At 47.0% G+C, this 25,029-nt stretch overlaps 1 protein-coding gene and 1 long non-coding RNA gene across 3 annotated transcripts in view; one reads left to right on the forward strand and one right to left on the reverse strand.

The window, feature by feature from the left end:
• The window catches only part of LOC145541703 (uncharacterized), a 109,059-nt gene extending 84,803 nt beyond the window's left edge, over positions 1–24,256 (forward strand). The window contains exon 3 of the long non-coding RNA XR_014079224.1: positions 22,673–24,256. This is a non-coding gene — a long non-coding RNA (uncharacterized LOC145541703). The remainder of the gene's footprint in view (positions 1–22,672) is intronic.
• Positions 10,007–18,909, reverse strand: LOC145541697 (polyunsaturated fatty acid lipoxygenase ALOX15). 2 transcript variants are annotated; one of them, XM_081578868.1, is made up of 14 exons: positions 18,759–18,909; positions 17,148–17,352; positions 16,787–16,868; positions 16,579–16,701; positions 16,319–16,422; positions 15,976–16,136; positions 14,971–15,114; positions 14,602–14,811; positions 12,837–12,923; positions 12,580–12,749; positions 12,263–12,384; positions 11,588–11,688; positions 11,298–11,465; positions 10,007–11,190 (listed from the first exon to the last, which is right to left on the reverse strand). In XM_081578868.1, the coding sequence occupies exons 1-14, from the start codon at positions 18,891–18,893 to the stop codon at positions 11,011–11,013; spliced, it is 1,992 nt and encodes a 663-aa protein (XP_081434994.1). In that variant the 5' UTR covers positions 18,894–18,909; the 3' UTR covers positions 10,007–11,010. The 2 variants fall into 2 exon arrangements, with proteins under 2 accessions (XP_081434994.1, XP_081434995.1); XM_081578869.1 differs by lacking the exon at positions 16,319–16,422 and having other exon boundaries at positions 15,976–16,057; positions 18,759–18,893.
• Positions 24,257–25,029: the final 773 nt, after the last annotated feature.

Below are 25,029 nucleotides of genomic sequence, written 5' to 3' on the forward strand. Positions count from 1 at the left end.
AATCTGCCTGCAATGCAGGAGACCCAGGTTCGATCCCTGGGTCGGGAAAATCCCCCTGGAGAAGGGAAAGGCAACCCACTCCAGTATTCTTGCCTGGTGAATCCCATGGTCAGAGGATCTGAGTCGGCTACAGTCTGTGGGGTTGCAAAGGGTCGGACACTACTGAGCAACTTTGACGTTCAGGTTCACAAGACATTGAAATAGGTCCCTGTGCTAAACAGTTAATTCTTGTTGTTTATCTAATGTATATGTAGTAATGTGTATCTGTTAATCCCAAATTCCCAATTTATCCCACCACCCCTTTCCCCTTTGGTAACCATCTGTGCGTCTGTTTCTGTCTTATAAATAAGTTCATTTGTATCATTTTTTTTATAGTCCACATATAAATGATATCACATGATATTTGATCTCTCTCTGTTTGGCTTACTTTTCAGTTAGTGTGATAATCTCTAGGTCCATCTATGGTGCTACATCTGGTATTTATTATTCTTTTTATGGCTGAGTAGTGTAACATTGTATATATGTACCACATCTTCTTTATCCATTCATCTGTTGATGGACATTTAGGTTGCTTCCATGTCTTGGCTGTTGTATATAGCGCTGCTATGAATATGATGTGCATATATCTTTTCAAATTAGAGTTCTCATCTTTATCAGATACATGCCCAGGAATGAGATTGCAGGATCATAAGGTAGCTCTATTTTTAGTTTTTTAAGGAATCTCCATACTGTTTTCCACGGTGGCTGCACCAGCTTACATTCCCACCAATAGTGTAGGAGAGTTCCCTTTTCTCTACACCCTCTCCAGCATTTATTATTTGTAGACATTTAAATGATGGCTGTTCTGACTGGTGTGAGGTGATACCTCATTATGGTTTTGATTTGCATTTCTCTAATAATTAGCAGTTAAGCATCTTTTCATGTAGGTTAGGGTCTTGAATTTGTACAGCCATAGAGTTCTGAGTGGGCTACAGGTGCTGTTCCAGGATGGGTGGGGAGGGAAGGGGAGAGACTCAAAGAGATTCAAAATGCTAATCTTGGCATTAGCAAAGATTATACCTATGGGATGAAAGCTGATAAATCTGCAGGAGTTTCAAAGTAGCTGTGCTGGTCATTGGTTCCTATTTCAGTATCTAAAGCTGCTGAGTTTATTTCAACGGTAGCCGGTCACTGACCACAGTCATTCCTACTGTATCATTACTATTAGCAGATGCTGCTCTTCTTTCTTGTTCCTAACTGTATCCATATGTGTTAGCTTTGCTGGTCTGGATGGGATGAAATATATACACGGCCTTCCTAAGGTGCCCCCAAAGTCTGGGGAACCTGCTTGTTTACTCCACTCTTTCTTTCCTGACAAAAGGAATGATGACAACATTAATGTAGGCTTGCAAAAGGGATTAAATCTGGATCAGAGCAAGTCTCTTGATCTAGCTGCTTGGTTGTGGAAAATACACGGGACAGAGGTGTTGAACTGCACCATGAATAGGCAATCACCCAAATCCAGTAACTCCACTGGTCAAACAGCCTGGGTTCTCCAACATAAATTATAAGGGTAAGGGAAAAGAGGGAAGGAGAAACAATGCAATAAAGGAGATGTAAAAGACAAATCATGTTTAATTAATGAGCAATACTACAGTGTTTACACATGCACACTTGAAGTGATAAAACCAAGAAGAAGTGCAATGAAATGATGGCTATAAAAGTCAGTATGTTAGTTACTTTTGAGAGAAAGGTACGTGGGGAGGAAGGAATTGTGATCAAGGTTGGTTTGTCCTTTTTGGTCAAACATTAGGGTGACATCTACTCGATTATAAGCACCTCAGTAGTGGCAGAGACCACATGTCAACTCATCCTCACCTCCCAGAGCACAGGGACAGGAAGTAATAAATGCTCAATACATACATATTAAGTGAGTGAACATGTGATTGGGTTTGTATTTCTTTTGTCTGTCAAGGAAGTATCCCTGGTTTGTTCATAGTTCCACTGGACAGACACCTGTTGCTTTTTTCTTTTTAGCATGCTTGTTTAATCAGCCCAGCCAGTAGGCAAGGATGTCTAGGGACAAAGTATAATCCTGCTCAGGGTCACACAGCTGATAAGTGCTGTGTGGATCCAGGATTGGACAGAGGAGCCAGCTACAGTCCATGGGTTCACAGAGTTGGACACGACTGAGCACACACATTCAATCTTCCTTCTTCCAGGACTGGAACCTAAGCAGTACAAGTCCAGAGCCTGTGTTCTTAACCACCACTCTTCTGAAATCCTGTGATGGAGAGACTGTAGGAAGTGGGAGCCTCTGAGCGCATCAGGGACTCCATTCCTCCATCTTGGATTTCAAGTATCTATTCATTCATTCAATTTTTGAAAAATGAAATCTTTTTTTTTATGTAAAAATGTATATATAAAATAAATGCACAATGGTGGTGTTGTCATTTTGCCCCAGGATTGTGATCACTATGTTAAGAATCCCCAGCCCATCCATAAACTGCAGAAGGAAAATTCAGGCCCTTCTGGCCACTCTCGTTTTATTCACAGGGAGGCAGGAAGTGTTCAAAGTTCTTAGGCCAGCTCTGAAGTCCCCACAGCTGGCCTGTTTCTCTTGGCTTTATGGGCACCCTGAGGTTCCTCCATCTAGTACTACTTAGTAGTCAGCAGGTGGCGCACAAAGCTCAAAGTAGGCTAAAGAGCCTTCCTGCATTTGTCAGTTATCTTTTAGATGGGGGCTTCCCAGGTGTTGTTGTCAGTCTCTCAGTCCTGTCTGACTCTTTGTGACCACATGGACTGCAGCACACCAGGCTTCCCTGTCCTTCACCATTTCCCGGAGATTGCTCAAACTCACATCCATTGAGTCGATGATGCCATCCAACCATCTCGTCCTCTGTTGTCCCCTTCTCCTCCTGCCTTCAATCATCAGGGTCTTTTCTAATGAGTCAGTCCTTTGCATCAGGTGGACAAAGTATTGGAGCTTCAGCTTCAGCATCACTCCTTCCAATGAATATTCAGGGTTGATTTCCTTTAGGATTGACTGGTTTGATCTCCTTGCTGTCCAAGGAATTCCTAAGAGTCTTCTCCAACACAACAGTTTGAAAGCATCAGATCTTCAGCCCTCAGCCTTTTTTGTGGTCCAACTCTCACATCCATGCATGACTACTAGAAAAACCATAACTTTGACAAGACAGATCTTTGTCGGCAAGGTGATATCTTTGCTTTTTAATGTGCTGTCTGGGTTTGTCATAGCTTTTCTTCCAAGGAGCAAGCACCTTTTAATTTAATTTCTATAGTCACTGTCCACAGTGACTTTGGAACCCAAGAAAATAAAGTGAGGACAGGGTGATATAGGGCAGATAACACAAGGATGGTTAAATGCCCTGGGACTCAAGCAGTCAGGTTCACTTCTCATAGATGAAGCACATTGTCCATCACTGACGGAACCATTGCTTCTTTTTTTCCCCCTTAAGATGTATTTATTTACTTTGACTGTGCTCTGTCTTCGTTGCTGCGTGGGCTTTCTTTATTTGCAGGGAGCAGGGGCTACTAGTTTCGGTGCACAGGCTTCTCATTGCGGTGGCTTCTCTTGTTTCGGAGCATGGGCTCCAGAGCTCAGGTTTCAGTAGTTGCTGCTCACAGGCTCTATGGACTCTAGAGCGCTGTTTCAGTACTTGTGGTGGATGGGTTTAGTTGGTTCACAGCATATGAGATCTTCCCAGACCAGGGATCAAACCCACGTCCCCTGCATTGGCAGGTGAATTCTCAACCAGTGGACCAGGAGGGAAACCCCAGGAATTGCTTCTTAACTAAGAAGAAAGTGGCTCGAAGTCCAAGTAATGGTGGAAATTCAGGCATCAGGAGTATGTGCATCGATGGCCCAAGGTCAGGGTGAGCAGGATAGATGGGGTGGAGAGGACTGGCCCCTTTTGTTGGCTTTACTGTTCCTCCCCAGTCACAAATGCCTCTCTTCAGCTTCCCTATAGCTCAGATGGTAAAGAATCTGCCTGCAATGCAGGAGACCTGGGTTCAATCCCTGGGTCAGGAAGATCCCCTGGAGAAGGAAATGGCAGTTCACTCCAGTATTCTTGCTTGGAGAATCCCATGGGCAGAAGAGCCTGGTAGGCTACAGTCCATGGGGTCACAAAGAGTCAGACACAACTAAGTGACTAACACACACATTGTTCCTCCCCAGTCACAAATGCCTCTCTTCAGCTCGTAGTTAAGGATGGATCTACTTTCGCAGAGACCAACATTGTACCCTGGGATGCTGCGTCTCTGATCCACGATGCGCAGTGGCCCCCTCTCTTTCTCTCAGATCCTGGCGCTGGCGCAGCAGCATGTTTCTCTGGCTCCTAGCGTCTGCTTCTGGACTTTGTTCTGAGCTTGGTCCCCAGATATCTGTGTTTCAAACACTGTTACCAGGAGATCATGCCTATCAGAGCAAGGCTGGGTGCCCTGAGCCCCAACATCCATTCTGGGGTCATGACTGGAATTGGACCACCATGGCCAATGGATTGAGTATCTTAGCTTGGTTCTTTGACATAGGTTCTAACAGTTTAGGTCAGGAGGGCAGATCCTGGGTAGAAAAAGGAATGTCTTAATGCTCTCCACCAGCCTGGACTACTTCTCACCCTCAGGGAAACACTGGTGCTTCAACTTTCTAAGCACCCTCCTTCCCCAGTGAGAGCTGTGAATTTTGAATGACTGGTCTGCCTCCAACTGGCAAGCGGAAGTGGATTGAAAGTCCTTATTAACCTTTTCCTAAAGATGCTGCTCCTCCCTGGCTTAGACATGGTGTTACCAGCTCACTAGAGGAAGACCTGGATTTACAATAAGATAGTAATTCTCCCTCAGACTCACTCCCCGTCGCACAATAGGTTAGAAATCTGGGAGCCTCACCAAATTTGGAGAGTCACTACTGTCCTTCCTCTGCTCTTTTTAGAGTTGACCGCCACCTAATGTTGCATTTTAAAAGCTGCTAGTGGACTTCCCTGGTGGCCCAGTGAATAAGAATCCACCTGCCAATGCAGGGGACCCTTGAGCTGCAGCTACTGAAGCCCATGCGCCCTAGAACCTGGGCTCCGCCACGAGAAGCCACCATATTGAGAAGCCCATGTTTCGCAACAAAGAGTAATCCTCGCTCGCTACAACTAGAGAAAGCCTGCACACAGCAGTGAAGACCCAGCGCAATCAAAAAGAAATAAATAATCTTTATGAAGATAAGAAGCTGCTAGCCAAGCTCCAAATGCTTTGCTTCAAACACTCTTATGTAATAGAATGTTTATTCGTCCCCAAAACAGTTACGTTATCACTGCATGTTATCTTGTATTACTTAGTCAGTTGGGTTATTGCCTGGAAAGAAGGTTCATAGGAACTTTATCTTCTACTCTCCCCGTTAGGTGAAATTCCATAGTTAAGTGGATATCCAAGAAAGGGAGTCGGGCTCCTGGCATTGGTGCTGTTAGAGATGAACCTTCCCTCCCCTCCTGTTCACTGGCATAGACACAATGGAGCCACCTCACTAGAGGAAGATCCCATGCAAGAAAACCAACCAACAGCTCCCCTCAGGACCCACTCCTCAACAAGAGCCAGTCCTCAGAAAGGGACCAGTGACATGTAAATGTAAACCACACTTCAGTGTGATACCAGATTCTGGAAGAGAAAGTTTGCATGTTGAGAAGATCAGAGATATTTTGTTTATTACTGTCAATACGATTCCAAGGACTTTTCTGGGAAGCCGATTTTGAGGGCAGCCAGCCAATGGAACGGAGAAGGCAATGGCACCCCACTCCAGTGTTCTTGCCTGGAGAATCCCAGGGACGGGGAAGCCTAGTGGGCTGCCGTCTATGGGGTCGCACAGAGTCGGACATGACTGAAGTGACTTAGCAGCAGCAGCAGCAGCAGCAGCAGCAGCAGCCAATGGAAGAGGAGCATTATTTTACATCAAGCTGAAATTGTTAATATAGGTGGGCTTAACAGAGATTCTGAGTTCAGTATGTTGTGTCACATGTGGGTGTGATTCTAATAGCTTGAATAGATTGAGCAGTAAATTGCCAGGTACAGTTCTGGGTGATATAAAGGAAGTTTAGATGCCATGAAACCTGGGCATTTTGGACAGGAAGAAACTAAGACCCAGAGACATAAGAATGCTGGGTTAGTTCCAATGTATGTCCCACCCATTCACATGCTATGTCCCTTTATAGGACCCAGAATTTCCTCCCCTCACTGAGACTAAGAAATCCATCAGTATGGGAAGCATTGTGTGTGTGTGCGTGTGCTCCGTTGTGTCCGACTCTTTGCGACCCCATGGACTATAGCCCATGAGGCTCCTTGGTCCATGGGATTTTCCAGGCAAGAATACTGGAGTGGGTTGACATTTCCTCCTCTAGAAGATCTCCCTGACCCAGAGATCGAACCCATGTCTCCCGAGTCTCCTGCATTGGAAGGCAGATTCTTTAACTGCACATGTGGGGAGCTCGTGGGAAGCTCATGGGAAGCATTGGTTCTTTCAAATGAGTTTTACTGGTTCTCCTAAAAAAAAAATATATATATATATATATATATATGTTACTCAAGAAGATAGCTGAAAGCTGTACGATGACCATGCTTTATTTCCTCTGCTCTGTAATTTTTAATTTCACTAGTAGCCTCCATATAAAGTAAAACTAGCCACTCAGTTACCTCAACTTTGATTTAGATTAAGGTCTCATAAGCAATTAAGAATTTTAGAAAGTACTAGGACTTCCCTAGTGGTCCATGCCGGAGTCCAGCTCCAGGAGCCAGGGAATCGTCCTGAAGGGATGAGCAGTGTCGATGGAGAATGATGCAGCCTCTGACTCAAAGTGCAGAACTGCATGTTTATTTCAAGTGTCAGGTTTTCTTTTATACTTTTACAAAAGCATTAGGTCAGAAGTTTGACATCTTAGTTTCCCCTCACCCAGATTTACTGTCTCCATAAATCATTGTTGTCCTTCAGAGTTCCCTCTTAAGTGTCATTATAACTCATGTTTGTCTCTGGGCTGTATACTACATTCCTCAGTTTATTTCTTATCTTTCTAAATCCTGCTATCCCCTAGTAACTTGAGCTCATTATCTCCTAAAAAGGCTTCTAGCTATTAGTATCTCTAAAATTTCTAGTCTCTATAAGCTATAGTAAAATATGCCAACACTACAACATACCTTAAACTTTTAGCTTCTAACTATCCTTAATTCCTAAACCCTAAACTCAGCAAACTTCTTTTGCCATAAACATTTCCCTCACAAGCAGGTTTCAGATAACAGTGTTTCCCATGGCCTCAAGCTGCAGCTTATGTGCTCATCCTGGAACATTCTTTATAAAGGTCCTTGAACAAATGTAACTTTATGGATTATTTCCTGGACAACTGCAGAAGGCTTTGTGCTTTCTCATGCAAGAACAATAAGCACCTTAACGTACTTTCCAGCCAACTCAACTGAAGGAAGGAAAGGACAAGTCAGAATCGCAAGACCTAACTCCTTCATCCCAGGACCATGCCTGCGGGATGAGGAGAGGGGGTTGGGGCCGTGCCTCCATTTTGTCAGTAATGCCTAACGCAGCTCCCGACAGGTCCAGTGGCTAAGACTCCGTGCTCCCAATGCAGGGGGCCCAGGTTCTATCCCTGGTCAGGGAACTGGATCCCACATGCCACAACTAAGAATTCACAGGCCACAAATAAAGATCTCAAATGCTACAACTAAAACTTGGCAAGGCAAATAAATAAATAAATAAAATTTAAAAAGAAAGAATTTTAGAAAGTATGCTTAAACTAATACCATAAAACATAATCATTATTGAGAATAAGCATTCATCAGAAAAATTATTGTCCTTCAGTTGCTAAGTCTTGTCCGACTCTTTGTAACCCCATGGACTGTAGCACACCAGCCTTCTCTGTCTTCCACCATCTCCCAGAGTTTGCTCAAATTCAAGTTGATGGAGTTGGTGATGCTATCTAACAATCTCCTCCTCCTCCTCCTTCTTTTGCCTTCAGCCTTTCCCAGCGGCAGGGTCAGAAATATATGCCATCTTAAAACTTTCTACCCAGATAATATAAATGGAATAACTCATAGCTACACATATTTTTAAATTTTATCTAATACTTGTAAGAGCTAGTTTATAAAGATTTTTTAAATTTAAATCGTACCAATTTAGTTGGACACATGTATGGCTTAGTCACTGAGTCATGTCCGACTCTTGTAACCCCATGGACTGTAGCCCTCCAGGCTCCTCTGTCCATAGGATTCTCCAGGCAAGAATATTGGAGTGGGTTGCTATTTCCTTCTCACTTTTATATATTTTTAAATAATAGTGTGGTGTAACTTTTCTGACCTATAAAGCAAGTATAGGGAATTTAGAAAGTGACGTTTGTTTTAGCCTTTTAAAAAGACATCTCTAGGGGACTTCCCTGGCAGTCCAGTGGTTAAGAATCTGCCTTGCACTGCAGGAGTTGTGGGTTCCATCCCTGTTTGGGGAACTAAGATACCACACGCTGCACAGCATGACCAAAATTTTTTTTTTAACTAAACAAATAGAACACTGTCAATTTGGTATTATCTCTATCTAGCCCCAGCCCAGCTAGTCTTTGCACTTTTCCTTTTTTTAAAAAAAAAAAAATTCATTTATTTGGCTACGCTGGGTCTTAGTTTTGGCACAAGGAGTCTTCCGTCTTCGTTATAGCATGCAGGATCTTTTTTTTTTCCTTGAAGCATGTGAACTCTTGCCCCGTGGGCATGAGGGATCTAGTTCCCTGACCAGGGACTGAACCAGGGCCCCCTAGATTGGGAGCTTGGGGTCTTAGCCACTGGACCACCAGGAAGTCCTGCCACTTCGTCATTTTAGGTTTTTACAAGTGCTCACTGATTTCTTATAATTAAACAAAATAGAATTCTGTTTAACTTGGAAGATTTCATGACATTTATAATATTTCAAACTCAAAGATACTCCTTTCTGAAGGAAATTATTTTTCTTTGTTATCCTTGAAGTATGTATAGTGCCAATCCTTGGGGGACTGACAACTTTGGCAAGCATTCTGTTTTTTTTTAATTAAAGTATAGTTGATTTACAATACTGTGTTAGTTTCAGGTTACAGCAGAGTCATTCCGGGTTTGTTTTTTTTTTTTTTGTAGGTTACATTACTGGTTATTACAAGATATTTGGTGTAATATACAGTATATTGCTATACAGAAAATCCTTGTTGCTTATCTATTTTATGTATAGTAGTTTCTATATTTAATCCTATACTCCTAATTTGTCTCTCCCACCTTCCTCTGGCCTCTGTGGAGAAGGGGGTGTGGCCTCCAAGCAGAAGGGATGCCTCTGTGGGTGTGACTTCCAGGACCCTGTCATACCCTTACTTACAGTTCTTCCGTGGCTGTTTCCAAAGGGTCAAGCCTAATTTCCTGATGTGAACCACATTGTTCTGGAGACTTCCCCTCTTTCCAGGCAAGAATACTGGAGTGGGTAGCCATTCCCTTCTCCAGGGGATCTTCCTGACCCAGGGATCAAACCTAGGTCTCCTGCACTGCAAGCAGATTCTTTACCCTCTGAGCCACCAGGGAAGCCCCTTTGGGTTCTCCTAGATAGACCCCTTGGAAAAGACCCCGATGCTGGGAAAGATTGAAGGCAGGAGGAGAAGGGGATGACAGAGGATGAGATGGTTGGATGGCATCACTTACTCGATGGACATGAGTTTGAGCAAGCTCCAGGAGTTGGTGATGGACAGGGAAGCCTGGCGTGCTGCAGTCCATGGGGTTGCAAAGAGTCGGACACAACTGAGCAACTGAGCTGAACTGAGATAGACCCCATCATTAAACTCCACCCCCACCTCTCCACTGTTTATTTCCTATTCTTCCTTCAAGGATCAGACCAAGCATCACCCATATGTCTTCTGCCAAACTAAACAGAATCAGAAGCAAGAAGCAACTTTGACTGTACTGTAAAGGAAACACTTCTGGCTTGTGTTTACTGTTAGTTTCTATTTTAAAATATCCACAGACAATCATATTAAGAAATCAAACTTCCTAGTTTATTTTTCCAAAATTTTAATCAGATACAGAAGTTGGATTTTACTGACTCCTTTGTTGTCGCTTGTTAAAATAATGAGATTTTTAGTACTTCTCCAGCTAATCATTTTTATTTGGTGCTTCCCAACTGATGAAGTGCAAATGGGTTACAGATAATGATCCTTTGGGCAAAACACTGAGGCCAGATACCTCCAGCTGAGAGCAGTTTCTGTCCTTTAACCAGTTTCCTTCCATTGATCATTTTCTAGCTGAGTGAGTCATGAAATGAAAATTGTGAGAACTGCTATGTTAATATTAACTGCTTCGTGTTGTGTCTGGTTTCAGGACAAGTGGTGAATCCCACCCGGTTCAAAAGTTATGCTGTATATTCTTCTGCCACTATTTGATTTAGGATGCATGTGTGTGTGCTCAGTCACTACAGTTGTGTCCAACTCTTTGTGACACAATGGACCATAGCTCTCCAGGCTCTGTCCATGGGATTCTCCAGGCAAGAATACTGGAATAGGTTGCCATGCCCTCCTCCAGGGGATCTTCCCCACGCAGGGATCAAACCTGCATCTCCTGCATTGCAGGTGGATTCTTGACCACTGAGCCACCAGGGAAGCCCTTGATTTAGGAGATTGGACTAAATTATTTTCTTTCCTTAGTCTAAAATGCCATTTTTCTTGTCATTAAACTCAATTTAGGTTCAAAGTCATATTGATTCTAAAGGTATGGAGTAATATGTATTATACCCTATTCTATTCTTGAAACTGTTTGTATAAATGTGGCTATTACCTGCTCAATGGGAGATCTGAATGATCAAGGAGGAAGGGCGGGGGCGGGGAGAAAGAAATGGGAATGACTTCCCTAGGTGGTGTATCTAAACTCAGATTTGTTTATGGTGGGTGTGAACAGTGGAAAGGTGATTTTGGGGAAGGTGGAAATTGGGAAGAGGATGGGGTTTGGTGGAAGAGAGCTGAAACAACCCATGGCTGGGGGTGCTCATATGGCCACACTGTTTTCCACCAGGCTGGGCCGCAGGTATTCGTAGGGCCAGTCCAGCTGGGCATTCCGGATCTCGATGTCTTTTTCCAGGGCAGCCAGCTCCTCCCTGAACTTCTTCAGAACAGCCTTGGGCTCAGGGCCTGAGAAGTACTCTTCCTCATGCTGACCCAGAGCCACCTGGGACAGAGAGAAAAGGCAGCTGAGAGCTTTACTGGCCCTCAGTTTGGAGTGCCCCACCTCCCTGTACCTGCCCCCTTCCTTGGGACCCGGTGCCTAGCTCTCACCATGATGGGCTGGCGTCTGCCCAGTTGCCAAGTGATGGACATCTGGAGAGAAGCCTGATGGAAGTTCGGCAGTGTTGCCATCACTTTCTCCATTGTCACGTCCTTGGTGGTCGGTGGGGGCAGCCGCATTGTGCAGGGTGCATTAGGGACCCAAGAGTACCAGTCCAGCTACAAAGGGCAAATATCTAAACTCACTGTCTGCTAGGCATGAGAATCCCTTAGCCCTCCTGCACATGGCCCCCTTCCCCACTCCAGGCACAAATGCCCAGCTGGCCCTCTGTGATAAGTACCTGGCCCAGGTGAGTGGAGGAGTGCTGGCCAGTGCAGGTGAAGATACACATGGTCACAAAGTGGCAAAGCTGGTCCTTGGACTGTAGGGTGATGGGAAACCCTGCAGTTTATAAGGAGAGTTAGAAGCTGGGAGGCCAAGGCTAGAGGCAGAGCTCATAGGAACTGAGGAGGAGAACAAGAGAGGTGAGAAGGAGACCTAGGGCTCTCAGTAACCATGATGGGAAGTGACTTGAGTGTGGGTTGGGGTGGTAGAAGCAGGGAGATTTTTGGGAGGGTCCCACTCAGTGGGGTGCTGGTGCAGCTCACACTGGCTCACAGGAGCCAAGGATGTCAAATGTTCAAGTATTTAGCAAGCCAGATAACATCACCCTGGTAGCCACGGTGGGACTATTTACACCATGGGGATGGGTAAATGCTACAAATCATGGCTGTTTGTTTTGTTGTTTTTTCTCAGAGAACAAACACTGGTCCCACTACATCTGGGACCTAGAGGGGCTCCCCCTGCACAGAATGGAGACCTGCCTCTAGCTGAGAGGAAAAGGAGTCTGGGAAAGCTTTGGGTGTGTTCATAGGAGTTGGAAATGCTTCTGGAAGGTTCCACAGAAGTAGAGAGGATTCTGGGAAAGTTCTAGGGAAGAGTCACTCACATGTTGGAGTCTTGGGGCTCATCCTACCTCGGTCCTGGGCACCCAGCAGCCCGATCTCAGTGATCTCTCGACACCAGGCCTGCAGCTCAGTGTCATCTCTCACAGACTCGTCCGTCTTATAGTGGAGACTCACAATCCCCTCCACGTAGCTGCCAGTGGAGGGGTCAGGGCGGGAGAGTGGAGGCTGACCACATGGAGCCCCCAGGCCCTCTACTCCTTACCCACATGGCCAGGCCAGGGCCCGCAGCCCCCTGGCTGGGGCACAGACCTCCTCTTCTCCCAGCCTTCCCCCACCACCAGCCCTGCCTTCCTCCACCACCAGCCCTGCCTTCCTCCCACCTCACCGAGAGAGAATTTCCCAAAGCCTCAGGGCATCTTGGGCATAGAAAGAAGACTTGACTCCCAGGAGCCCGCGGTCAGCCAGGTCATCGGGGGGACAGAAGGAGCTATAGGTTAGTAAGGTTCCTGCTCGCTGGAGCAGCTCCACATGGCCGCCCCCACCGGTGCTCACCACCTGAGGAGCAAAGACAGCGGGGTCAGGCAAATACACCTGCCCTCAGGCCAGAGGGAGCATGAATCCCACTTCCTCTCCTCCTAATACCTGGTCGAAGACTCCAAAGTCAGAGACCAGCCCAGTCCTGGCCCGGATGTTAATTTCCATGGTGTATCGCAGGTGTGGAATGAGAAGCTGGAAGAGCAACAGGGAAGGACAGGGTCAGAAGACAGCTTTGGCTGGTCCCTGAAGGAAATACGGGCTGAAAAGCAGGAAAGGTGTCAAGTCTTCAGGAAAAGCAAACTGAAGTCCAGTGGCCTCTCGACAATAATGTTCTTTGATAATTGAAGGAAGCCATTCCCCTTTTCTCTTCGTGTAAGACCGTTCAAGGTCTAGCTCAGTGTTTCTCCACTTTTTCATTATCACTTCTCTAAGGAGGCTTCTTAGATTTTTTTTTTTTGTACTCTCACCTGCCCCATGACATTTAGTGCTACAGATATGCCATCTGTAATGTACTCTATGTACATATGTGCTTTATACAAAAAAAAAATGATAAGATTTTTTGCCTCCCCCAGAACATGATCTAATCCACTACCTCCAGAACTTTACCCAGCTCCCTCCCCTTTGTCCATTACACTCACTCTCTTTCTGTCCTTCAAACACACCAAGCTTGTTCCTGCCTCAGGGCCTTGGCACTGTTTGTCCCCCCTGCCTAGAGCAATACGCCCCTTCCTCATCCTGTGACTGGCTCCCTGTAATTTCTTTTTATTATTTATTTATTTTTGGGTGCACTAGGTCTTCCTGGCTGCACTCGGGCTTTTACTAGTTGAGGCAAGGGGAGCTACTCTCTTTTGGGGAGCAGGGATTTCTCATTGTGATGGTTTCTCTTGTTGCGGGGCATGGGCCCTGGGCACATGGCCTCAGTAGTTGTGGCTCACGGGCTTACTCCTCAGCATCTTCCTGAACCAAGAATTGAACCCATGTCCCCAGCACTGGCAGAGGGATTCTTAATCACTGTATCACCAGGGAAGTCCATCCATATAATTTCATTCTCTCTTCCACCTCCTTAAAGGAGCATTTCCCCACCACCCAGTCTAAACTCACTATCACATCACCCTGCTGTGATTCTCTGCAGTGCGCTCTTCACAGCTGATCTATTACAGTACTGTCTGTTAGCCCTTAATGGAAATGACAACTCCCAAAGACTAGAACCTTGCCTGTCTTACTTAGCACTGGCATCTAGAATAGCTTTTTTTTTTTTTTTTTTGCCACATCAGAGGCTCTCAAGAAAAGTTAATGGATGAACACCCTGTTCTAATTGTAATAAGCCAGGCCACTCTTGTTGACCTGAGCCCCTGTAACTGGCCTCTGTGTTACTACTATTTGAGAACCCTTCAAAACTGACTGGAAAAGTCTTCTATATTATTTGCACAGTCCCCTCTTGTTGGAGGGAATCCTCAGTCATTTGTGTATTCTGTTTTTACACTGTATATGTAACTGTGCTTTATACATAAAAAGTGTAAGATTTCTCACTCCCCACTTCTCCCCTTCCCACCACTCCCCACCCCTCCCCTTCCCACCACTCCCCACCCCTCACCTTCCCACCACTCCCCACCCCTCACCTTCCCACCACTTCCCACCCCTCACCTTCCCACCACTCCCCACCCCACCAGGGAGTCACTTTCATCTCCTCAAGCAGTGATATCAACGTTAAAAATGCAAGGCAAGCCATGCTCTCACGTCTTGTTCACTTGTCTTTTATTGGTTGTTTCTCCCCAAAAGCTGAGATTCCACGGAGAAGGTGCCTCCAGAGATGGAACCTCACTGTGGGGTAGAGAGTTTGGGGGCGGAAGGAGGCGGTTTAAAGTGTTACCTTGAACATAGGATGTATCGATGGCAGGCACCTCCTGGTGGCCACAGCGATGACCTCAGCCATCAAGTGTCCCCTCAGGAGATGAGAGTACAGCTCGTGAAGCTGGAAGTCAGAGCTCCGGACCCAGCATTTGGCCAGGAGCCAGGTCATTGGGGGATCCGTGGGCAGGAAAAGCGGTGGTGGTGGGGACCCCTTGTGTGGCAGTTGGAGCTGGAGCAGGGACAAGAGTGGAGGGAAGGGAGGGGTGAGGGCCAGTGCACAGCAGACTCCCGCACCCCTTGCGTGTTTAAGCTCTTCCCTCTCTCTCCAGAGTCACTTAGCGTTCTCTATCTGACCGCTGCCACTCCCCTACAGCCTGGGTCCTCTCACCTGGATGACCATGGGTAAGAGTTTCCCATCGGGCTGCAGTTTCAACATAACCAGAGGGGCAGCCACGTACTGCTGGGTACACAGAATGACGTTGGCCTTGATCCCATCCAGCAAGGAGAAGTCAGCTTCAAACAGCGTGCCTCCCTGAATCGGGGCAGAGGGCAAGGGCTACATCAACATAAGGCATCTCTTCCTGCCTTGATTCCCCGAAGGAAGAAAGAACTAACTTGTTTCCATCACCTATTTAATACCGGGTAGTGGTTCCTTTACTTACGGCCTCATACAATTCTTAGGTGCACTTGAATTAGCCCCAGGTTTATGAAAGAGGAAACCGATGATCAGAGAGGATAGATATGTTGCCTGAAGTCACACAGCTTATAAAACAGCAGAGCCAAGATTCAACCTCAAGTCTGTCTCACCCTAAATCTCATGAGTTTTCTCTTTTTTTTAACTTTAAATTTTTTTTCAAATGTACTATTATTTTGGGGAAGCTTGTTGGGTCTTTGTTAACACTAAGGCTCTTCCTTGCAGCACCTGGGCTTTCTGTAGTTGCGGCATGCGGGCTTAGTTGCATCACAGCAAGTGGTTTCTTAGTTCCCTGACCAAAGTTCGAACACATGTCCCCTGCAGTGGAAGGAGGGTTCTTTACCACTGGACTACTAGTAAAGTCGCCTGAGTTTTCTCTCTGAATTGTTCCGTGCTGACCCCCTCAAAAACCCCAGCCCTGATCCTGATTCTCTTACTCCGCACTCTCCCTAAATTCCCAGTTATAGCTCTTCATTTTGACTCTGTCCCTCATCACATTCTCTCCCTCCACAGCATGCTATTCTCATTAGGAGAGGAGAGCCATGGAGGGTCACTCCAGGATCAGTCAAGATTTCTACTGTGGAATTCTGTCTTGCCATCTGGCAGCAGGCTGGGTCCACAGTGGACCCTGCAGCAGCACAGACGCTGACCCCACCCCCATTCCACTGTGCGGTCTCCAGAGGGCTCTTCTGTGCTTACCTGGAGCTCCTTCTCCAGCTCGGCCTGCAGCTCCCCCATCCCCGGAGGAAACTCCAGGCGGTCAGGAAGGTGAATGGAACGTCTCAGCAACATGGGGTTGGTGCCATTGAGAAACTGGTACCCAAATAAGGCATCCTCCTTCCAGGAGTCCCGCACCCGCTCTGGGGATGGCATTTGTGGAGCTTGCTGTGGGATCTGAGCTCCTGGTCCTTCCAACCCCCACTGAACCATCCCCACTTGACCCCAGCCTACCAGGCCTCTGTTCTTCCATCCCTGGTTCCCTAGAATGGATAGGATCTGGGAGTAAGGGTCTTGAGATAAATACTGGGGTAGGGATACTAACCAGCCAGCTTGCTCTGGCCACACCAGAAAATCCTGTTGAAGTCATCCACACTTTTCCAGCAAGTCAGAAAATTTAAAGTGTCTTTGATGGCTAGGTCTGCCAGCCTTTGAGGAAGGATGGGTGGAGTTCGTTATTCTCAGAATCAAACTTTACAACCCCGTGCATCCCTCTTGGGCTGGTCCAGCCCTGTGAAGTCCATAAGCCTGGACTGACCACTGGACCAGGACACCTCCCTGTCACCCAGCTTGTCTTGTTCTTACCCCTTGGTCAGCGAGGCCTCAAAGTCAATTCTTTTGTCCTCTAGAAATCTCTCATCTACAGGAAGGTCGTTTATTGTGGCCCCAGCTATATTCAGAATTAACCCGTCCTTCCAGTTACCCCACCTGTGGTGGAAAAGAAACCAGGCATTGGTACTGGGAAAGGGTCAGTAGCTCCCGGGTGGGGTCAGGAGGCACGGGTGGGGCTGACCGGTACAGCTTCCTTCTCTCTACCAGCTCCTCTTCCCTGTGTTTCTTGAACAGACCCTGAGGGTCATCCACCACTGTGCGACCTGAAAGTTGGGAGAAGGGCAGGGGCTATGAGGCTCCTCCTGAGAGCCTCTCCCCTGTCCCTGCCAGGGGACCCTCAGCCCGCCCTCGTGGCTGGCCCCTGACCCTTCAGCATCTCTTCCCTCTCCCAGCCTCCACTGCCTTGTGCCAGCTGCTGCATTCCGCCTCTTCTGTAACCCCAAAGGCCACGCTCCCTTCTCCCCTCCCCCTTAACTTCTCTCCAGCCCCGGGGTCTTACACTCCCAAGCCTCCTGCCCCTCCCCCCAGCCGCCGCTGCTCACCAGTGCCCTCGGGCAGGCTCAGGATGCCGTCGCCTTCCACCCAGCGATAGCACGGGAACCTGAACTCGTTCCCACTGGCCCCGGGGCCCTGCACGGAGATCCAGTTGCAGAACCATGCGTCATCCGAGAGACAGTGCCATTTGCGCAATTTCACAAACAGCAGCCGCCCCAGGTACTCGGACACGTCCACCTGGAATTCCACCTCCTGCCGGCGACAAAAGAGGATCAGCTAGAGGGGCTCTCTGGAAGGGATCCTCGGATGAGCCGTGGACGCCCTTCCCTCTGGGCCCCTGGAAAGCGGCGCAAAAGGAGCCAGAGAGGAAGCGGGCGCACGCACCAAGCAGTTGGCTCCACGACCCCATTCTCGGTCATAGAATTCCTCAGCCCCGGGTGAGGTGGCGGACAGAAGATGGAGAGGAGCAAGACTCCCCGAAGTCACTGATTGTGTGGAGCACTGGGCTGCTCCCTGAGCGAGCTTACTGGTGACCAGACAGTTACAGCGTCCCCCTACCCTGTCACCAAGGCCGTGGGCTCAGCACTTGTGGCTCCCCGGCTCTGGAGCACAGACTCCATAGATGTGGCGCAGGGCCTTAGTTGCTCGGAGGCATGTGGGATCTTCCCGGACCAAGGATGGAAGCCGAGGCTCCTGCATTGGCAGGTGGATTCTTTACCACTGGGCCCCCAGGGTACCCCTGGGGGGATGTTTTAAGGGTGGGAATGTATTGGGAGGAAATCGCTGACTGCAGAAGGGCTTGGAAGGGTAGGGGCTGGAGCAATGAGGCGGGCGAAGAGGAAGAAGGTGATGTAGTAGGTTCGAGGGGACATTGGTGGTCAGAGTGGGATGGACATCAGGGCACGGATGCAAGAAATGTCTAAGAGATGAACTGGACTACGCTGGATTTTTGGTTAGACGCAGGCGAAAAGAGGCGGAGGTGCGAGTGCACCTGGGAGACCAGAGGACCGGTTTGGGAGGTGCGAAGAGGGGAGGACCTCACGTGAGCACAGTTCTCTGAAGCGTCCATGGGATAAACGTCGGGTCTGGGGGTCTTGGGGAGAGCCGGATGGGATATGGAAATCTGGGACTCGACGGAGGCAAAAAGTAACAGGAGCCAGGGGCGAATACCGGGTAGATGTGATGGGAAAGAGAGTAGGTCGGGAAATCAGAATGCTCTCGCCGGTGGGCTTCTTCCGTCCTCCCCCGCTTCCCGCGTCCCCATTCCCGCTCCATCCCGGAGATAAAGCCTGCAAGGTCGGAGATCTAGCAACCTTACAGAAGATCTGAAATAGCAGCTTTTAAGAAGAGGAAACAGGAGACCGATGTCCGCTCCTAGGACCCCGGAGTTTCCGGAAAAGACCGAGTTCTGAAGAACTACGGGACTATCCCAATTCCAAGCAGGCCGAGGGGCAAGAACACTTATTGAGCATTTGCTGTGTGCCGCGTCCCGCCCTAAAGCGCTTTACCCAGCGGCCTCTGAGCGCTCTCCGGGCGAGGGCGTGCGCCAGGAGCCGCCCGGGAAAGCTGGAGGCCATCTGGGGCGCGTCTCTTCTCGGAGACTCGCGGGCCTGGGGGCCAGGGGCACAGCGCACCCCGCCCAGCCCTGGCCAGCTCACCTTGCCCCTCGCCGGCCGCAGGCGCCACCCGAGAGCCGCCTCCCCGTGCTCGCCGACCAGCCACAGGTGCACCTGGTTATTGGAGCCCGCGGAGAACGAGGATCCGGTGGACACGCGGACGCGGTAGAGACCCATCTTGCCAAAAGGCGTTTCGCCCCTACTGAGGGGGAAGAAGAGAGGACGCGCCAAATAACCGGGCGCGAGACCCCGCCCCTCCAAAGCCTTGCGAAGTTCAGGGTGTGGGTGGCAGATCTCCAACCAACCCCGTCTGGCCATGCTCTGGGCCCCCAAGCTCCGTGCCTCCCAGAGCTAAACCCTGATCTCGAGAAGGCGGGGCCCTGGCGTGGGGAGTGTAGGGCGCGCAAACCAGTATCTTGGTGGGAGGAAGATGGTAGGCGCAAGCAGATGAGGATTTGGGCGGAAAACATGCAGGAAGAAGAAATCGATGTATGGCCCAGCAGACAGATGGTGGGTGTGGCTGGAAGCCCCCTCCATCTAAACACACACACAGACACAAACTCACGCATGCACACGCGTGCCTCCCAAGTTGGCTCACTTCTGCTAGGGGTCGTGCTTAAGGTTGCAAGGGAAGATGGAAAGGGCAAGGAGATGTGGTCACCACAGCATTTGTGTGCCAAGTAGTCCCAGGAAAAGAATAAGAACTGTTCCAAGAACAGGAAAGACAGAGCAGCCCACCTGGCTGCCCAGGATAACTAGGTAGAAAGGAGGTCCAACCAGTTAACCAACACTGGCACTCACACTCTGTGACCAAGGAGAAAGAGGGTCCTGAGATGCTGAGTTAGCCACATGCCCTAACGAGAAGCAAACACAGTCCTCCTCTTCCAGGAGATGAATGCACTAGATGCCCTCTTAACCGTAACAAGGTATTAGTAATGCATGCATAAGTCAATTTATCATAATGACAAAATCGGGAGTTCCAGAACTCTGGCCAAGTGAAACTTGGAATCCATCATTTCAGAGGAGAGAGACTGGGGAAATTAAAAAGTTATGTAGAAAATGAAATTTTGAGGTAACAGGAGAAGTTTTACTGGAGCGAAGATAGCTCCTTGGGAGAAACAATAAGCTTCGGAGGCCCAAGCATGAATCAATCTGCTGAGAAGCCTGAGATTCTGTAGCCTCAGTGCATTTGAGGATCTGAGACAATATTCTTTGGAGGGAATGAGGGAATCTGGCAAGATTTCGGTAACACCAAGAAAATATCTGAAGTATTTTAACAACCTTAAGAAAGTATCTTATTCCTAGAAAAAAACAAGAACAAAGAGAACCAACAAAGTAATTAAATCCATGATATTGGTGTTTGAAAATAGATATAATGACAGTAAATATTTTAATCATTGCCTTTGTGATTCTTTTCTGTACTATTTAAAGTATATTCAAAAGAATCATCATATTAAATTTGTAATTGCAGTTTAGATTTTTTAAGGGAATTTAATCAACTCTGTAATCAATCTTTAAATATTAAAATGCGGATGGTATGGGGTGGCAGGTGGAAGGGAGGTTCAAAAGGGAGTGGATATATGTATACTTATGACTGGTTCCAGAGAAGGCAATGGCACCCCACTCCAGTACTCTTGCCTGGAAAATCCCTGGACGGAGGAGCCTGGTAGGCTGCAGTCCATGGGGTCGCTAAGAGTCGGACACGACTGAGCGACTTCACTTTCACTTTTCCCTTTCATGCACTGGAGAAGGAGATGGCAACCCACTCCAGTATTCTTGCCTGGAGAATCCTAGGGACGGCGGAGTCTGGTGGACTGCTGTCTATAGGGTCGCACAGAGTCGGACACGACTGAAGCGACTTAGCAGCAGCAGCAGCAGTAGCATGACTGGTTCATGTTGAGGTTTAACAGAAAACAACAAAATTCTGTAAAGCAATTATCCTTGAATAAAAAAATAAATTTAAAAAATATTAAAATGTATTTTTCAAAGTTCTGTGTATAGATATTTGTTTAGTAAGTCAGGCATTAAGTAAAATACAGATATTTGTGGGGTGTCCTCTCCAAGGACAAAAATTTTCCTCAAACTTTAAAAACTCTGTCAACAATGAGCATAATATATGTCCAAAATAAGCATAGAAAAATAGCTGAAAGAGTGGAGATCAAAGTATTACCAAGGATTATTTCTATGGAGTGGGAAAAGGTGGAGAAGAGACTTTCATTTTTTACATAATTTAGAATTTTTCAAATGTTTAGAGAAGCATGAGTTATTTTTGTAATCTCAAAAACTTAATCTTGAACAAGATTCAAGGCTATAAGATAAACGCTATCATAAAAGCAGTAACTGTAATCGAGTGTGGCTATGAGGGAAGCCCCAAAACTGAAGTTCAAGTTTTCTTTTCTAAATGAAATTCAGAAAAATTGAAATATAGTGGATAAAAGTCATTACCTGTAGCAGTAGCACAAGCCTAATGATTTTCTTGCAGATTAAAAGTGTGATTGAGGCACTTCCCTGGTGGTCCAGTGGGTCGGACTCTGAACTTCCACCGCAGAGAAGGTGAGAACTAAGATTCCACCTGCAGCACAGCACAGCTAAAAAAATTAAGCAAACCCAGGACATTTTCCCTACTTTTGGTTTTTTATTTGTTTTGTTTTTCTTTTTAGAATTTTAAAAATGAACTCATAGTTACTGCATGTGGGATCTAATTGCCTGATTAGGGATGTCTTAACCACTGGACCACCAGGGAGGTCCTCCCCTCCCCCTTTGAATAGGAATGACTAGGTTACCCTATGCCTTTTCCACCCTTGTATTGGAGAAGGCAACGGCACCCCACTCCAGTACTCTTGCCTGGAAAATCCCATGGACGGAGGAGCCTGGTGGGCTGCAGTCCATGAGGTCGCTAAGAGTCGGACACGACTGAGCAACTTCACTTTCACTTTTCCCTTTCATGCACTGAAGAAGGAAATGGCAACCCACTCCAGTATTCTTGCCGGAGAATCCCAGGGATGGGGGAGCCTGGTGGGCTGCCGTCTATGGGGTTGCACAGAGTCGGACACGACTGAAGCGACTTAGCAGCAGCATAAGGGATGGGGGAGGTGGGGAAGCAGTTGACTTCCTCTTTAGTTCACAGATCTTCAGAAGGAGAGGCATTTCACTGGAGAAACAATGCTTAAGGATATATACTTGAGAAGCCTCATCTATGCCTGAACCTGATTTAGATGATAGAACTCTGGAATTCAGGGCTTCCCTGATAGCTCAGTTGGTAAAGAATCCGTGTGCAACGCAGGAGACCCCGGTTCAATGCCTGGGGCGGGAAGATCCCCTGGAGAAGGAATAGGCTACCCACTCCAGTATTCTTGGGCTTCCCTTGTGGCTCAGCTGGTAAAGGATCTGCCCGCAATGTGGGAGACCTGGGTTGGATCCCTGGCTTGGAAAGATGCCCTGGAGAAAGGAAATGCTACCTGCTCCAGTATTCTGGCCTGGAGAATTCCATGGACTGTATAGTCCATGGGGTTGCAAAGAGTCAGACACAACCGAGTGACTTTCACGTCACTGGGCTTCAGGCTGATACAGTAATGGGATTAGACTTTGGGGTGCCTTGAGAGGGGATGGGTGTATTTGGCATGTGGGAAAAATATGAATTATCAGGGGCCAGAGGGCATACAGTGGTAGCCAGGCTCCAGAGCAGCCCCCAGGGACCCATACCTCATGGTATTCATGCCTTTGCATCATCTCCTCCCAAATTGTATCAGAGTTGGTCTTTGTAACCAATAGAATATGGCAGAAGTGATGGCATGTGACTTCTGAAGCTAGGTCCTAAAAGATGTCTCCTGCATGTCCTGCATGTCCTGCATTGCAGACGGATTCTTCACCAGTTGAGCTACCCGGGAAGCCCCTTACTCAGCTATTTCTCCCTTATTAGTACCAGTTACCAACCTTGCTTATCTCTTTGGTTGCAGAATGAAACTCCAAGTGTTGAAAAAGAAGATTGAACCAAGTCCATGGAAGTGCTATTAGAAAACTGATCAATCAGCGAAGTGTTAACAAATAACACGGATGTAGTAAGAAGGATGGGCTTCTCTGGTGGCTCAGATGGTAAAGAATCTGCCTGCAGTGAGGGAGACCTGGGTTCAGTCCCTGTGTTGGGAAGATCCCCTGGAGAAGGAAACAGCAACCTGATCTAGTATTCTTGCCTGGAGAATTCCATGGACAGAGGAGCCTGGTGTGCTGTTGTCCGTGGGGTCTCAGATTCGGACACAACTTAACAACTAACACACATACACAGTAAGAAGGGTCACCCACCTGAGATAATTCAGACAGGGGCTAAGCAGGGTTTTAGGGCAAACAGTCAACAGGTGACACATTGGCCACAATCAAAGGGACAGGCGTAGCTTGTCTTTTCCCACAGCCATTATCTATGCAGGAATCTTTTCCAATCCCAGGCTTTGCGGCTCAGAAATCCAAAACTAAGGCCCAAATAGAGTAGGGCCAGCTGAAATTGTAGAAGAAAGTATCAGGACCTTAACCTGTGTTTCCATTGTGTTTTACAAGTACTATTACATCAAAGTGGGACCCAGCTATGTAACTTAACTGATTATAAATATTGCTCCTAAAAGTCATGGGAGAAAGGTAGCAGGGGACAGAAGGTCAAAGAGATTGCTGAGTATTCTGTGCTGTGTGATGTGGTTCCTCCAGTAAACCTTCCAGACCTTCCATAAATGTTCTGAAATACTTGATGTGATGTGATCTGATGTGAACCGAATTTTGCATCTAAGTTTGTTCAGGAGCCATCCCCATGTTGGGAGTTGGGGTCAGAGGCCAGAGTTATACTGAGAATAAACTGAGTCTTCGGTGGAAGACGTCTACAGAAATTTGGGGAACCTTTTGGATTTCTCTAGGCCTTAAAAATGTGAGGAGTATAAGGAGATTTCCCCTAGAATGTAAGGAACAAGGGTGTTCCTAATTGATCATCATGCTACATTTTGAGTATCTATCCAGGATAATTTGAACTAAGGTGGTGTAAACACACACACACAACAAAATGAACTAAGGTGGTGTAACCAGCTACACCTTGATCCTGAGCAAAGAGTACACCCTCCCCACTACTGCCAACTCTTGGATGGTTGATGCCAGGATACTGATGCTAATTCCACAGAACCCTCTATGGTCCTGGGGAATCCACTTCAAAGATAAAGGGAAGTTGTGTTAATTACTTTAAAATCACCCAAATAGTTTTCAGAGAATGAATGTACAATCTTGAACTGGGTGTTTCAACAGGAAGCTTTCTGTGAACTTAGAGCCACTGGGGCCTAAGAAATTCTCTGGTGAAATAAGTAGTGGCAGAAGACCTCAACATCTGGTGTCCACCAGCATCTGTAGACATCCCATTCCTTAGGAGAATGGATTTTTTTCAGGAAACTTATGATTTGCTTGAAATTATCTTCCTCTACTCTGTTTCTTTGCTGAAACAGTGTTCCATTATCCACTTGAAGGACATTGGGTTGTTTATATTTTGGGGTGATTATAAATAAGACTACTATAAAGATTTGCATATGGGAACTCATTTCCTCATGGATAAATAGCTAGGAGTGAGATTGCTGGATCATACGGTGAGTGTGTGTTTAACTTTATAAGAAATCCCCCAACAGTTACAAATAGTGGTTATCATTTTGCATTGCCACCAATGAGGAAATAAACAAAGATTGCCCAAAGGAGAACAAACAGGCTGTTTACTTAGAGCTTACTATATAGCAAGGGAACCAGCCATTATCACTCGCGTTTGGCAAGCAGGGTAGTTCAAAAGCTTTATGGTAGGAAAAAAGGGAAGATTTCAGCTATTTCCTGATTGGAAGCTGTTAGCATGGAAAAGTTGTAAGTGAGTTGAATAGAAGTGGGGCATCCTATGTGATTGGTTAGAGGAGCAAGTATGTCTTTCTCTGATACATCTGAAATTGGAAACAGGGGCAAAAAATAGGGAAGCTGGCAGTTACTGACCAAGTCTTGACCGTTAGGTCCAATTGCTGCAGAAGTTGTGGTTTGACTTCTCTGGCTGGTTGCTTCAGAGGTTGTAGGTCATGGCTCTGTTTCTTTATATGACTCTGGTCATTGCCTTTGTGTTGATTCAGTCTCTCACTAGCAGTTCCAGTTTCTGATTTTTTTTTTTTTTTTTTTTGATGAGGGTTCAAGTTGCAATGCATCCTCGCCAGTACAGCTGGCAGAGATGGGGTGACTGGTGGCGGGGAGTGTTGGCCATCCTAGTAGGTATATAGAAGTATACCATCATGGTTTTAGTTTACACTTTGCTAATGACTATAAT

This window comes from Giraffa tippelskirchi, chromosome 3 (assembly GCF_054371585.1).
Source record: "Giraffa tippelskirchi isolate mGirTip1 chromosome 3, T2T-mGirTip1v1.2.pri, whole genome shotgun sequence".
NCBI classification, from domain to species: Eukaryota; Metazoa; Chordata; class Mammalia; order Artiodactyla; family Giraffidae; genus Giraffa; species Giraffa tippelskirchi.